General features: G+C 38.9%; 1 protein-coding gene across 1 annotated transcript in view; it reads left to right on the plus strand.

Moving 5' to 3' along the window:
• CTNNA3 (catenin (cadherin-associated protein), alpha 3) overlaps positions 1–14,931 on the plus strand; it is a 518,658-nt gene that overhangs the window by 17,627 nt on the left and 486,100 nt on the right. The window contains exon 4 of the mRNA XM_009894002.1: positions 7,763–7,929. Within this exon, the coding sequence (XP_009892304.1) occupies positions 7,763–7,929 (167 nt within the window). The remainder of the gene's footprint in view (positions 1–7,762; positions 7,930–14,931) is intronic.

Here is a 14,931-nt window from a genome sequence, read left to right on the forward strand (position 1 = left end):
CACAACAGTGAATTGAAAGCGAGTTACTTGCTAGAGTTACATTTTGACCCTTCAGTTACTCTATAAAAGAAATTAGACAAAAATACTTTGGCATTTTGAATGTCCATATTTAGTGTCTTTTGAAATTAAACAGGAGAGGCAAGACTTTACTGGCATGGAATCAACTACCATTCACTGGCATGAAATGAGGAGCCTACTGTAAGATTATTTACTGAAAGAAGAGGATAGTGATCTCTTGTATTAAACTATGTTCTTATTTGTTGTGTGTTGTTCCTCCCCCCCAATCTTTAAAATATGCTTTGCTTTCTCATTTACATTGAGGTTCATGCACGTGCTCTGCATCTAAGGGACTTTCATTCTGGGAGAAACAATTTAGATATTCAAGTGGCTCAAAATAATCTGTGCTGTACACGTTTTTCATCAAACCAAGAATAGATACCTTGTAGAAAAGCTTCTGACATCACTGTCACTGGATCAGGTGTTTCTGAGTGGGAAAGGGGGAATGAAGAGATGGGTGTAAGGCATGAAGGGGGTGTGTGGTGGCTCTGATTACACATTAGAAAGAACTGTATGAGATGTGGAAGTGTAACTTCCTGGTATGCAGTGGTGAAAGAACTGCAATGCAACAGAATGCAGTGGTATCTGAGTGGGGTAAGAGACTGTGTGGCAGGAGAAAAATGTCCTGTAACATCTACAGAAAGCTAGTGTGAGAATCTGAGTTATCATGGGGTTGAATATTAGGAACATGCAGGAGGTATCAATCTGCTTTGCCCTGACACTGATAGTGTCACTTCCAGCTGGCTGGCTGAAGCAGAATCCTTTATTTGCTGTAGCAGACGGAGATGGTATTTCTGGGAGCAGAACAGGTGCTTATACTAGTGACTAGTATTGTTTAAGCTCTTGTTTTTAGGAAGGGTAGGTTGTTTTGTGCTCTGAGGTGACATTGACTCCCAACCTCCTCTGGTACTGATTCTGCTTATGTGTTAGTTCATGCCTGTGGAACTTGAGGCTGCAAATACTAGTGTAAATCAGAGTTTGTAAGTTTTCTATTATTGCTATAAACCATCATTCCTACCCCCCCCCCGCCCCCAACTTTGAGACTAGAAAGATTTTTACTGACTCTGGTACCTCCCTCCCTCCCTTAGTCAGTGGGCTCCCTTTGAGAACTGTATTTCTCTGAACTGTAAATCCACCAGTCTCTAAGGGTGCAGTTCACTTGAGTGGGTGAGAGGACTTTCTTGGCAACAATACCTCGGTGTGGGAGGACACAAGAATGGCATAAAATTCACAGCATTCCATGTGGATTTCACACTGCTGCAGTTAAAAATAAAAAATGAGAGGAGAAAGCCAGATGTAAAAACAAATAGAAGAGAAATGTGATGCTTAGATAGGATTTAGTAGGAGAAAGAAAATCTATTCAAAGAAATCAAAGAAGAAAGCATAATTCTGATGGCTTTGCCTAAGCCAATAAAGAACATTTAGCTGTTGCCTGAGTGTGATGTTGAACGCTGTCTCTGAGGGGTGCTCGCTGACTGCAGTTAGTGGTATTACAGTAAGTATCTGTATAGACAGATTGCGTGCCATCAGCTAGCGGCCCAGTGGAAGTGTGTACCTTTTGTCAGCTATTTGCCAACAGCAAATTTGCCAAGAGGCTTACAGTTAGCTGACTTGTTTTTAAATGGATCTTTGTGAAGGTTTTTGGATATTTTTGGTGCTGGGTGAAGTGCATGGATCCTCTAACTTTTTCAAAAATTACCTGTGGCTGGACTGTTTGGTTTTGTTTTTTTCTTTTTTTTACCTTTCTCTATGCTCAAGAATATATTTTTGTAAGCACACACATAAGTAGTGGTAATTTGACCGTAGCAGTCAGTATCCAATAAGCTAATGGTAGTAGCACTATTTACATTGGGAGTCGTCTATCCGTGTGTGCTGAATAGAGTCCTGGAAGTATCAGTCTTCCAATAATTATGTAGTTATGTTATATCTTGATTTTGGTTCTTTAAATTGCTTCTCATTTGAATGTCTAAAATAATTGAAATACCGTGAATACTCCCATCTTTCTCCTTCCCTATTTGTGTCACTAGAAGGGCACTGTCTTTCACGTTTCATTGTTTGTGACAAATATAATTATGGAAGAATATCCATTCGATGGGAATTACAATAAAATAGATGAAATTGCATTGAACTGTCATGCTGTCTAGTGCATTTTAAGAAAGTTCTAACATCATGTTGTCGGAGCTGTTATTTTTGGCTGCTTGTACTCACAGCTCCTATCTGCCTAGGCTGCATCTGATTGCTCTGTTTTAGGGTCATGATTTTATACTTGTTCATCTGGCCCTCCCAGCTTATGTCCAACTCATTTCTAAGGGACGGGTCATATTCAGACCCTTCTGTCTTGTCTTTGCTCACACACTCACTCACAGAATCACAGAATGGTTGCGGTTTGAAGGGGTATCTGGAGGTCATCTGGTCCAACTCCCTGGCTCAGGTTGGGCCAGCATTCTGCCCAGGACCATGTCCACTCAACTTTTGAATAGCTCCAAGGATGGAGACTCCACAACCTTCCTAGTCAGCCTGTACCACTAAGTCATGCTCTCAGTGAAAAAATGTTTTCTGATGTTTATATGGAACCTCCTGTGTGTCAGATTGTGTTGATTGCCTCTTGCCCTGTCACTGGGCATCGCTGAGAACAGTCTGGCTCCATCTTCTTTGTGGTTCAAGTACTCAGAAGATACCAGTGCTGAAATGGTACTATTTTTGGATTTTAGGACTATTTGAGGTTTTGAAGCATCTCGGGTGCTTGAAGAACACCCAAATCCATATGGCTGTTCTCTTCTGGAAAGCACGATAGCAGGGACCTGGGCAAATAATCACATGTGGGGCCTGTGAACGTGCCGTTCAGCCTTCTGTTTATGGGTAGGGTGAAACATTACACTAGAGGTATCTGAGGAGCCACTGTGCTGTCAGAGGATTATATTTTTTGTTCCCAACTTTTATTAAATATTCCTGGTAACAACACTGTCTCCTATCCTCAGCTAAGGTACATCTCAGTTCTCTCCTGATCCATTCAGTTACCGACTCATAGGTTCACCATTCACTCCTGTCTGGGCTTCTCACAGCTGAGTACTTTCACTCCTTTCTAATCAACCAGTTCCTGTCAAATCTGCTTTCCTGGTCAGTTTTCTTTGGCCGCTTTTACTGTGCACAAAGAGACTCTACTAGCAGGGTATACAGAACTTACAAACTAAAAAGTAGTTGGTTATTGGCTAATGCATACAGTAGATAGCTAAGACCAATGAGTAACTGAGCAAAGCGTTAATGTATTCATTACACCCAGTAATGCTGGCCAGTTGTCAGTCATGTGGGAAAACGTTAGCTTCTGTTGCTCCTTTGGAACTGTGGCTCAGTTTTGCAGAGTTGTTATCTTGCAAGCTCCTGGCTCTTTTGCCTAAGGGTTATAACTTTTCATGTCCGGATTTTTTCCTCTTGGATTCTTTGACTGCTAATTACTACTGTCTCTACAAATCAACTTCTGTCTGTGTTTTTACTTATCTATGTGATGTTAGCTAATGTACTTGCTTGCACCTTACCAAAAATTTTCTCAGCTAAGGTCACACAGTTGTACTACACCAAACTAGGCCTTGGATCACAGAGAGTTGAACCACGGGACTGATTCCACATAGTCTTCCTCTGGTTGGTTGATTCTCTCACTCTTCCTCTTTCTCCCTCCTCAAACTAACCCATTCTATTTTATTTTCTTATCGCCTTCCCTTCATTAATTCTCTTCTCGGTTTCTCCAGACTGAACTAGTTTTCTACAGAAGTTCTTCTGAACTGCAGCAGATTCTGTGCCTAAGAAGTTTTAAGTTCCCCAACGGTCACCAAGCTGACTTGCTACTTACCCTTTTATTCTGAGAAGTATGTGAGGTTAACAGGCCACATTTATCTTGCGATAAAACCTATTTGCAAATCTGGCTTAAACTGCTGAGTTAAAATAAGTCAATAGCTGCTTTGCCTTTGCTCGAATGGCCCAAGACACTGCAAAAATAGTAGTGAATTGGGTCTGTTTGCTTACCTTGTAAGTAAATGCTAATAAATAACAGGTAGTAGAATACTGCATGCCGTTTTCTTCTTCTTATAAACACTTCAGATGTTCTCTATGTCTAAAAAACCAAAGGAGTCAGTCAATAAATAGTGGAAAAAGGAGAGCCTGTCTTCCTTCAAATTTGCGTCTCAATACTTCTGTAGATTCTTGAAACTTAGTAGTAGGTGAGCTTTTGCTGCCAGGCCCCGCTTGCCATCAGTAAGGGCTTGAACTTGTTCTCTTTCCCAATTTCCTATTTTCACGGAAAAGTAGTTAGCTCACTTTGAATATCTTCCTCTGTGTAAAAATTTTATTGAAGTTGGTTAGAAAGTTCAAAAGTTACCAGGTGGCCAGTCAAGCAGTGGTGATGTTAATTTTATTGTCTTGGGAAATAGCATCTCCCTGATGCTTTACTCAGTATTTGTTAAAATGAATCCTGAGGGACCGAGGTGGACAGCTCCACACATACATCTTAATTGCAGGAAAAATTTCCATTGTTTCATGCTTTCTTGTTTTATTAAGACATTGCATGTGTCAGCTTCCTGGTTTTCTGCAAACGTTTTTATGAATCTGACAGTTATAATGGTCTGAATTGATATTACAGTGTACACATTCCAGATACATAAAAAACGTGATGTTAACTTGTACTTTTACAGCACAAAAGAGAACATGGTAAATTTAAGATATTAAAAACCAATAATTGGCAGGACAAACAGATGGTAGTTAAATAGTATGAAAATAAAATGGAGACAGTTTTTGTTATTCATTGACTTTGCTTGTTCTCAGAAATTTGGAAAGTTTTCTTTCTATTTGAAGTGCTAAAGGAATGAAAGGGCAAGGATTTTAGTTTTATGATAGTGTGTACACGCTGTATTTCCTATGTTCTTACTAAGACGCAGGGAATTTCCAGAGTTTGTATCTTAAATTCCTACTGAAACTTCCCAAATTGCTAACAGTTTATTAACACTTGTAGTAGTCACCTTCAAAAGTACATCCAAAGATATGTACGCATGTAAGCAGGGTTTACACTCTCTGTTTACTTCCCCACGCCCCAGATTACTGGGCTCAAATCAGTGCTTTGAAACTTCTAGCAAGTACTCATCTGGAGAGGTGTTTCTCTCCATTGCAGGTGGGGAAATAAAAAAAACTTAAAAATCAGTCATTCTGATTAATATTTGATTTTAATTTCCTGTAGTTCTATTTGTTGTGATGTGCTCAGCTATGGTGCATTATCTCACCAAATACTAGAGAAAAGTTCTGATTTGCTGTCCTGAGCACAAGAAATTTTTTTACTTTCACTGTTTTGAGATGTAGCAGGTGCTAGAACCAGGTCTCAAATTAGTGTGATTTTTATTTATTTATGGTATTTGCTAATCACATACTTGAGATACATGATTTACACAAAGACTTTAACAAATCCAAGAGAAAAACAGAGAGTACTATCAAAGATGGATGTTCCTGGAAATCTGAGGAGCTTCAGCGTGTTGGAAGTATTCACTGTTCTGGTAATCAGGCCAGTACTATCTCAGGTGCTGGTATGGAGACTCTAGTGGTTGGTAGGTTAATTTCCGTGGCCTTTGCTCAGTATTTTTCTCAAATGCAGTTTCTAGTAGCTGCTGTGTTTTGGATTTAGTATGAGAATAAAGTTGATAACACACATTGTTTTAGTTGTTGCTAAGTAATACTTATATTAAGTCAAGGACTTTTTCAGCTTCCTATAGAAGTGAAGAGGGAGCGTACACAGGACAGCCTGGCCAAAGAAATATTCCATACCATAGGCCACATGCTCATATAAATGGGGGTTGCCCGGGGAGTGGTAATCCACGATTGCTGCTCGGGATGGGCTGGGCAATCGATCATCGAGTCGCAAGAGCAATTGTATTGCATCACTTTATTTTGTGTATTCTTTTACCATTATTATTATTTTGTCTTTCGTTACTGTTCTGTTAAACCATCAACCCATGAGGGTTTTTTTTGTTTTGTTTTGTTTTTTTTTTCCCTCTCCTTTCTTCTCTTCTCCCTACCCCACTTGCGGGGGTGGGAGGGGAGGGAGTGAAGAGCTGCATGGTCTTAGTTGCCAGCTGGTGTTAAACCACAACATGAAGTCACGTATAGAACCAGCCTGGCAAACTCTGGTGCACTTGAGTAGTTCTCATTCAATTCTGATTGAGGGAGCACATAAGTCTATATCTATGTAATTACAGGAAATCCCTTGTGTTTCTATGTATTTCTACGAATATGCATTGATTACTGATTGTATGTATTTCGTACAAACCTTGTTGCCTAGTTTTTGATTTGAGGACCTTAACGCTTATAAAAATGCATGCTTGGTTCAGGTAGCAAAACTTTTTGCATGACTAGCTTTGACTTTACTACCAGATACTCTGAAGTAGACATGCCGATAGCACTCCTGCATGAGGCCTGTCCAGACTTCTTACCTTTGAATGAAGCTGTACAGTGCGAAGGGTACTGTGAATTTTATTTCAACAGGCAATATTCTCTCCCTACTATTGGTCAGAATTTGTAGAAAAAAATTACATGTTCTTGCACTCTCTCAATGTAGAAAACCTCTGTGATACAAATGACTGCTTGGAGAACCATACTCCATTCTTATACCAAGACTTAGGTAATTTAGATATAGGTAGAAAGAATATTGCATAATAAACAAAAGATTCAACTTTGGAGCAATATTGAATTTTTTTGAATGCCATATTTTTTGTTGCTGTTGCATCCAAAATCCAGGACATGCTTAAGGCAGTTGTCAACAAAGGGCTGGCCTCATGAATACGTAGTCTTTTAATAGCTACGTTTACTAGTGATGTTTCCTAATTTTAGCACAGCCGAAACTATTAATTTTTGTGACTTTTGATCCATCTTAGGTTTCCAAGCTGATATAGAGAATTTAATGGGTCAAACGTTTACTCTAGCGGATTGTGCTTGTCTGACAAGAGTTTCTCAATGCTGGTCTGTGTAGAGTGAGTTCTCTCAAGGTTGTGCCATCACTAGCAAAGCTCCTCATGTGGTAATAGACTTTGAAATGCTTTTAGAAATGAGTGTAATGGCTTTTTTTTTCTCAGAGCAAATCTAGGCGACAAACTGCTGCAAGTAAACTTGGGTGTTTGTCATTGTTGTTCTTGTTAAATTTCATTTGCGAAACTTCATGTTGCAGAGCAGTATATTGTCGTCTACTGGCACAGTTACTAGTTCCACTGCATAGATTTCACATATTTTATGTCCAAGTCGGATGTTCGCATGTATGAGATTTTCATTCCATTAACTTATATTTATAATGAGAAGAGCAATATTTGATTCCCTTCTGTGACCAGGAATTATTTAATAGCAAGGACGGCAAAGTACATAGTAATATAAAAAGCAGTGACTAGAAAAGTTCAACATAGCGCCCCTGGCATCATTGTGTACAGTTAAGAGTAATGATGTGATTGCCAAGGGAATTATCTTAGAATTAAATGATTCAGAAGAACAGAAAGGGCACATCATTCAAAATGTGGAACATTCTGCATGATCTATAATAATTGACCTTCATTTCAAGGCAACAAAGAAATGCCAGATTTATTGGCAGTACTTGTGACTTGCCAAAGAATTGATCAAGTTTTAATTTTTTTTTTTTTTCCTGTGTGTTGTGATATAGCCTAAGGAAATTTATGTCTTCATTTTGCAGGTCAAGCCTTAAAGGTATCAGCAGAGGCATTTACCAGTGATCCCTGCTATCTGCCTAAGAGGCAGGCTGTTGTCCAAGCAGCACGATCTCTGCTTACGGCTGTCACAAGGCTTCTAATTCTGGCAGATATGGTTGATGTGGCATACTTATTGGAACATTTAACTGTGGTGAGTAGAATTTGACTTAACTCAGTCTCCCTGTACCAGAAAAGTTTTGGCTGATGGTTCTTTCTGCATGGAAAATTCTTTTTGTACTTGGCAATTGCATATCTCGTGCACGTAACACCTTGGCAATTGGTGAAAGTGTAGATCCTAGATGAGACTTGTAGAATGTACCAAAACACCAAAAGTCTTCTAACTCAACATATTTGACCTGTGGAAGCAGATGGTTAGCCATACAATTATATTTTAACTTCCTTTTATTTCTTAATTCCTCTTTTCTTCCTTGAATTGTTTAGCTTTTTATGCATGAAACCTTCTTGATGTTTGTGGCAGTAGTAGGCAATAATTTATTTGTAGAGAATCTTAAAGGTGGGATTTTATGTGGATATTTACAGAGGGAAAGAACTGAGTAGGTAAGGGTCTATCTCTGGATTTAAGTCAGTTAGTAGGAGTGATCAGCTAAAAGGAGAGAGAAATGTGTGAGAGAGGCCTCCGGCAACTCCCCAGCTCCAGCTTTGTACACTGCAGACAGAAGACTAGAAAGTCCTAACGTTGGCAAAGCTTGGAAAATTGTGCAGTAGAAAATAATCTCTAAAAGCCACTTAATTTTTTCACTCAAGGAAATAATGTGTTTCGGAAGTGTGTATCATAATAGTGCTATGTTTTGGATTGTCTTTTTTTTCTACCTGGTTCCCTTTATACAGAAGGGATCGTTCTTCTGTTCCCATACAAAACTAACCAGTCGTTGTGCCACTACTGCTGAATTAGGCAAAATGTCCACATTTCTGTTGTTCAACATCAAAATCCTCTCCTGTCTACATAAACTTGAGCTCCTTTAATGTCAGCCGTAGTGTCCCATGTGAGCAGGCTTCCTTCCTTTTTTGAACAGTGTGATTTTACTCTTGCCAGCATCATGCGTCTGAGCACAAAAAAGTGTTTACTGAGTTTCTTCTCTGGCTGCTTACTCCATTCAGTCTCGCGTGTGTCTTTCCTGGGAAGAGCCGGAGATTGTTCTTTTTTTGTTTCCTTTTTTTTTTTCCCTCCCCTAACATCTTCAGTAATGTGTGACAGACTGATAAAAATTCAAAGTTTTATTGACTTCTTGATGTTTCAGGGCAGAGGTGAATAATCAGTGCCACCTCTAAAAATACCACATGTCACAAGAAGAGCCACTGACTTAAAGGAGAGTGTTTTGAAACCAGTTCAGTTTGGTGAGGACAGGGGAATGGAAATTTAGCTCCCAAGCAGAGTAGGAACAGTATTTCATAATAAAACAATGTTGTGTGGGTTTCAATGCTGTGTTTGAAACATACAACATTGACAATTGTTGGAGATGGAGTACAGGCTACATGAACACTGACTTGCAGAAGCTTCTATTTTGTTATATATGTATGAAATTTGCCAGCTGTAAGAGGAGTGGCCTATGTTTTTTGTACTGTTTGTGGAAAATTTTCTTAAATTGTGATATCTGTCATTGGTAGCCTATTACATTTTTACATATGTATTTTCATAATCCTAGATGTGCCCTTCTAAAATGTTTTCAGTATTTTTTTTTTACATGAGAGAACTAAAATTGGTAGTTTTCTTTCCTAGAGTTTCACTATTTCTAAGCAACCATAAAATTAACTTCATGATTTCCTGTTGAAAATGAAAACTAGCAATAACTGGAAATCATAAAAGAATGCAAAGCATTATTCAGGAAAAACTGTAAAGAGATTTTCCTTCTTTCATGCTTTAATTTAGTTCTCTTAATAGGAGTGAGGACTGAATTCTTCAATTAACTCTTAGAATAAATTAGCGTGGCATAACACTCTCCAAAATGCCTATGTAAAAAGGCTCGCCCTAAGTCCTTAGAGGAAGGTGGTGCAATTTCTGTATGTATTTAGTCTCTCTTCTGGCTGTTGAACTCGCCAACAGTGGTATTAGCTGTAATGGTGTCTTTTTATGTTGACATCTAATTAGGAAATCTGCTTAGAAGATAGAGTAATTTCAACATATGCTACTGAACATCCTTCAATTTATAACAACTTTTGGTCATGCCTAACTGAGCCAGATTTAAATGCAATTAAATATTTTAATGAGCCTCAACTTTGCTCTTTTCAAAGTCCTTAACTTTAATTATTATACTTTAAAACTCCCTTAGGAATTCAGTTTTTCTTCAATGTGGACTTGCTCCAACAAAAAGACATTGTACTCGCACAGTGGCTGCAGCATAGAAAGTAGACCTTGTCTTTGCTGTATCATCTTTAATATTCTCAATGTTTGTCTGCTCGTATGATTTGAAAATCAACTCTCTTTAAAAGCCATTAGCAGTTTTCTTTGAACTCGTTCTAAAATTTTAATACTTTTACCATGTTATCGTCTTCTTCACAAAGACATGGATGTTACAGCTGTTATTAATCATTTAAGAGATGAGAAACTGTCCTGGTTGCGGCAGGGATGGGGTTAAGCTCCCCCGGGGCCGGCAGGGGGCAGGCATTCCCTCCCACGTGACCCACGCCCGGGCTATAAGAGGCGCTGCCGGGGCGAGGAGAGCAGTCGCCACTCGGGGGTGGGCTGCGGCGGTGCGGGTCCGGTCGGTGCGCTTCGCGGCGGTACGGTAGTCGCGTTTTCGTCTTTCCTTTTGCTGTTCTGTTAAATTGCACTCTTTTAACCCACGAGTTTGGCCCTGTCGTTTTCTTTTTCCACGACTGTGGGAGTTGTGCGAGCGGCTGCGTGGTTCTTTGTGGATGGCTGAGGCCAAACCACGACAGACACTTTATTGCCCTTTATTTCCATAACTCTGAGCTCTATAATTGTCATAGAATAAAATGAAGAAATTTAAAGGACTGAGCCAAAACGAATTTTAAAAATAAAAAAAAGTAACAGTAGAATAAATGAAATGAAAATTCTAACCAAGGAAGTTTTTTTTGTTTGTATATATAAAATAAAAGAAAGTGGTCCAGCATCATCAAAGAACTCTATAGAGTATTAATCAGATCTTATTCAATATGGAAGTATTTCACGGGGAATTACCTATTTATGTATCTAATATTTTTCAAACCCATTTATCAAATAGTGCTGGAAAGTTTTTAGTCTTGCTCACTCAGTGGAGCTGGTTAATTCCAACACTGAAATTCAAAACATTTGAAACCATACTTAATTCTACTGACAGAATGCAGTCTGGATCATTAAACTTTAAATTTCCTCTGTAATCTGTGAATAAAAATAGAAAGGAAACAATGACAATGTGACTAGCTGTCATATAAAGCTTTGTCTAGTCTTACCTGTCACATCTGCCATTCTAAGTATATCTAGGAAAAAAGCCTCAGGTACCAGATGAACTTCCTTCCAGTTTATATAGTCTATAAGAGTGGTGTTTTCTGCATGTTTTATGTAGACTTCAGACTGGTTTTGACTTCTATATAAAACAGTATAATGCTGGAAATAACGAATATTTTTGTCACAAAAATATTGAAATGCAGTTCTCAAACTAGAAATAACAGGTCGGTCTATTTGAAAGAATTTGATAAACCTGGCAGGACTTTCACTCCAGATGTCCAAAAACATACCTTTGTGAACATGAGATTAGCTTTTTTTGAAATTTTGCTAATAAAGTGGAGACCATTTTGCTTGTTTTGTGGATTTTACAGAATTTTCCCCCAGCAAAGTGTGTATCAAATAATGCATATTAGAAACCAGTGCAAATTCTCATTGATCATATTCTGGCATAGTATACTTCTAGCCATTTGTGGAGTTTACAGCATTATAGAAGTGTGATGGTGCGGTGCAAACAGTGACCTCATTTTAGAGTTGACTGAGAAAATAAAGTACATCACACTGATAAGAAAGGTTTTGCTTCTTTAAACAACTGATTTTTTTTTTAAGCAGGGAAGAGTTTAAATAAATAGCTGTCTGTATCTGAGTTTCCATACTTATTTTAGAGTTTGAAGTCTCTAATCATAAAACCGAGTTGTGAAAAATGTAGTCAGATGAAGGGCTATCTCATGTGTTGCACTCTTTGATTCAGTGCTGTATTACCAGCCTCATTTGTTCTGGTTAGTAATGCTCGATATTATTTAAGTGAATTAACAGACTAATGGAATTGCTTGAATTTATTGATTAGAGGAGAACAGCAAGAAGGTAACAAGTTCTGAGAATTTCATTCAAAGTGCATTGGCAGTCTGTCTTTCTCTAATCTATTTCAGATCATGCTGAGCCAACATGTTTTATCTGCCTTTTTTCCCTTCTTGTCATGCTTGTAGATTTACTGTTTAAGTCTTCATATTTTTCATGAACGCCTCAGACAGCGTGATCTTTATAAAATGCTTGCTAAGAGTTATTTAAAACTCTTGCCAGGAAAAAAAATGAGAATGGCTACAGATAAGAAACAACTTGTGAACTTGGGCCCTGTGGGCATAGTGCTGTCTGTTCCACCCTTCCCTGCAGAGTGTTCATCAGCATTAAAAATGTTTTGAGCAGGAGAAAAACAATATGATTACATAAAGGCAGAGAGGTAAGTCATGTCAGGCCTACCTACGCTTCAGATTTAGGTATTTGGTTCGACTCGCTTAAACTAGAATTTGACTTGCTCCCCGCATTACTGTCTGATTGTGATTGTATTGTGGTATCATGCAGTAAAACATTAAAAAATGGAAAAAGGGCAAACAAGAATGTAGGCTATGCCGGGGGTACAGGGCCAGGAGTTTTAATGACTCTCTTCTAACAAACCGTTGCTAAGGAACGGACTCCCCGCTCACTGCAGTTCTGTTTGTATAGTATCTGGGTTTGGTCTTAGCATGGGAATCACTCAAAAAAAGACCATTATCCTTTTCTTGCCAGTCAGAAACATGGCTTTGAAGGGACCCTAATTGGCCAGCTTCAGGTACTACAGTTCCAGAATTTCTTTGAAGTGAGCAAGACTGAAGGCTCCTGAACGTGTTTTACCAGAGCATAAGAAAACCTAATGGAATATAATGGCTGTATTTCCAAGAGAAAAACACAACTGCTGGCTTAAAACCACACTTAGGATCATAGAATCATCTAGGCTGGAAGGGAACTTTAAGATCATCAGCTCCAAACATTAACCTAACATTGACAAAACCACCGCTAAGCCATGTCCCTAAGCATCACATTGGCACATATTTTAAATACCTCCAGGGATGGTGACTCCACCACTTCCCTGGGCAGCCTGTGCCAGTGCTTGACAACCCTTTCTGTGAAGGAATTTTTCCTAACACCCATCCTAAACCTCCCCTGGCATGACTTGAGGCCATTTCCTCTTGTCATATCACTTGTGACTTGAGAGGAGAAACGGACCCCCACCTCACTACACCCTCCTTTCAGGTAGTTGGAGAGCGCGATAAGGTCTCCCCTCGGCCTTCTTTTCTCCAGGCTAAACAACCCCAGTTCCCTCAGCCGCTCCTCATAAGGTTTGTACTGTAGACCCCTCACTGAAAAGGTTTGGAAACAAATCCAGTCCTCGCTTCTTTGCAGCCTAGAGCCTTCCCTTCTGTCTTATCTCTAGTTCAGTACCTCTCAGCAGATTCGTATCTGCAATAGACTCTTCAGTGACATCTTTGTGTGTATTAAAAACTTTTCTTTGCTGTCACATCTAAGACTTAGGTGCCCGTCAGCTCCCTCAGGAATTTCTACTTCTTGGGAGTTTCCTAGTTTTGCTACTGCTTACAGGCACCCTGTCTGCTGTCTTTCACTGTTTCCTGTCCTATCTAGTATCCTAGAAAGGTCTCCATGAGCAAAGCATGCTCGGTAGATTTGAGAGAGGATCATTTCCATTTCTTCCAGAGTGTCTGCAGGATTTGAGTACAGTAGGAGCAGGTCCTTGCCCTTAGCAGTGGCAGGGCAGATAAATATGCAGTCTTCCTCCCTGCTGCTCAGCCACTGCCTTTTTGATAGAGTCATAGGTTATAATAGCAAAAGAAAATCATGCCCATCTACTGCACTCTAGCCAAAAAAAAAAAAAAAAGAAAAAGGCCCTCTTAAAACTCCTGTCTGGGAGGGAGCGAGTTCTGACATCTCTTGAAAACTGTGGGTAGACAGACCTGTGAAGGGAGGATATAAACTTTTTTTATTATGAATTAAGAAAAAGAGTGAAGGAATAGATTCCTAAAACAGGGGAAAGCTTAAAGCTGCCTTAGACAACAGGTGTATCTGTTTGTATCCCTGAGATGATAAGAGAGAATGGAAGCAGTTACACAAACCAGGAGAAAACAGTAATGAAATCAAATTTAGGACCAAGCGAGTCCAGATAAGCTCTATACAATCTATTTGCACAACCCAGGTATAAGGGGAGGGGGAGTGAAAGAAGTAGGGCTTATTCTGAATGGATAAAGCTTTTTTGAAGTAAGGTGGAATTTTTCTTGTTTGGTTTAACATAACATAGTATGAAAGATATTTATATACTATTTTTTCATAAAAATAAGTAATTGCAAAATTGTGAGAAAATTTCCAAGTGAAGCAAGTTGTAAGCATTAGGCTTGGGGAGATCTGTAATACAAAGGTGGTTTGTAGCATAGGTTAACATGGAATGCATGAAGTTGTGGTGAAGTACAACTGAGTTTGAGAACTTGGTATTATGTCTGGTGATGAAGTTTGAGAAGTATTTTAGGAAAGTTGGAAGGTGGGATATTAGACACCTATTTTAAATTATTATTTGGACTATGCAAATTCCTGCATGCTCCAATCAGTGACTAGGACTCCGTTGCATCTCTTTGAACCTATCAGGAAAAAAAAGAGTGTTGCTAAATTGTTTCCTTCTGAGTAGTTATTCCTGTGTTTTGTTTCTACAGCAACACTTACTTAACAGTGAAGTGCAGTACTTATAAGAGAGTAACATGGAAGTGACGCTTGGAAATTTCCTTCTATAAGTGCTAATCTTGGAAGGCAAATTCTAGGTTGGTAAAATAACCTTGGAAAATCAGTTTCTCTTGGCAGATTATTGGCAGTGTAGTAATGAAGTCAATGTAATGCAGAGTGGCTTGTCTGATCAACAATTATTTGTATCTCAAA

The sequence above is a fragment of the Charadrius vociferus genome, unplaced genomic scaffold (genome assembly GCF_000708025.1).
Source record: "Charadrius vociferus isolate BGI_N301 unplaced genomic scaffold, ASM70802v2 scaffold611, whole genome shotgun sequence".
Taxonomy (NCBI): Eukaryota; Metazoa; Chordata; class Aves; order Charadriiformes; family Charadriidae; genus Charadrius; species Charadrius vociferus.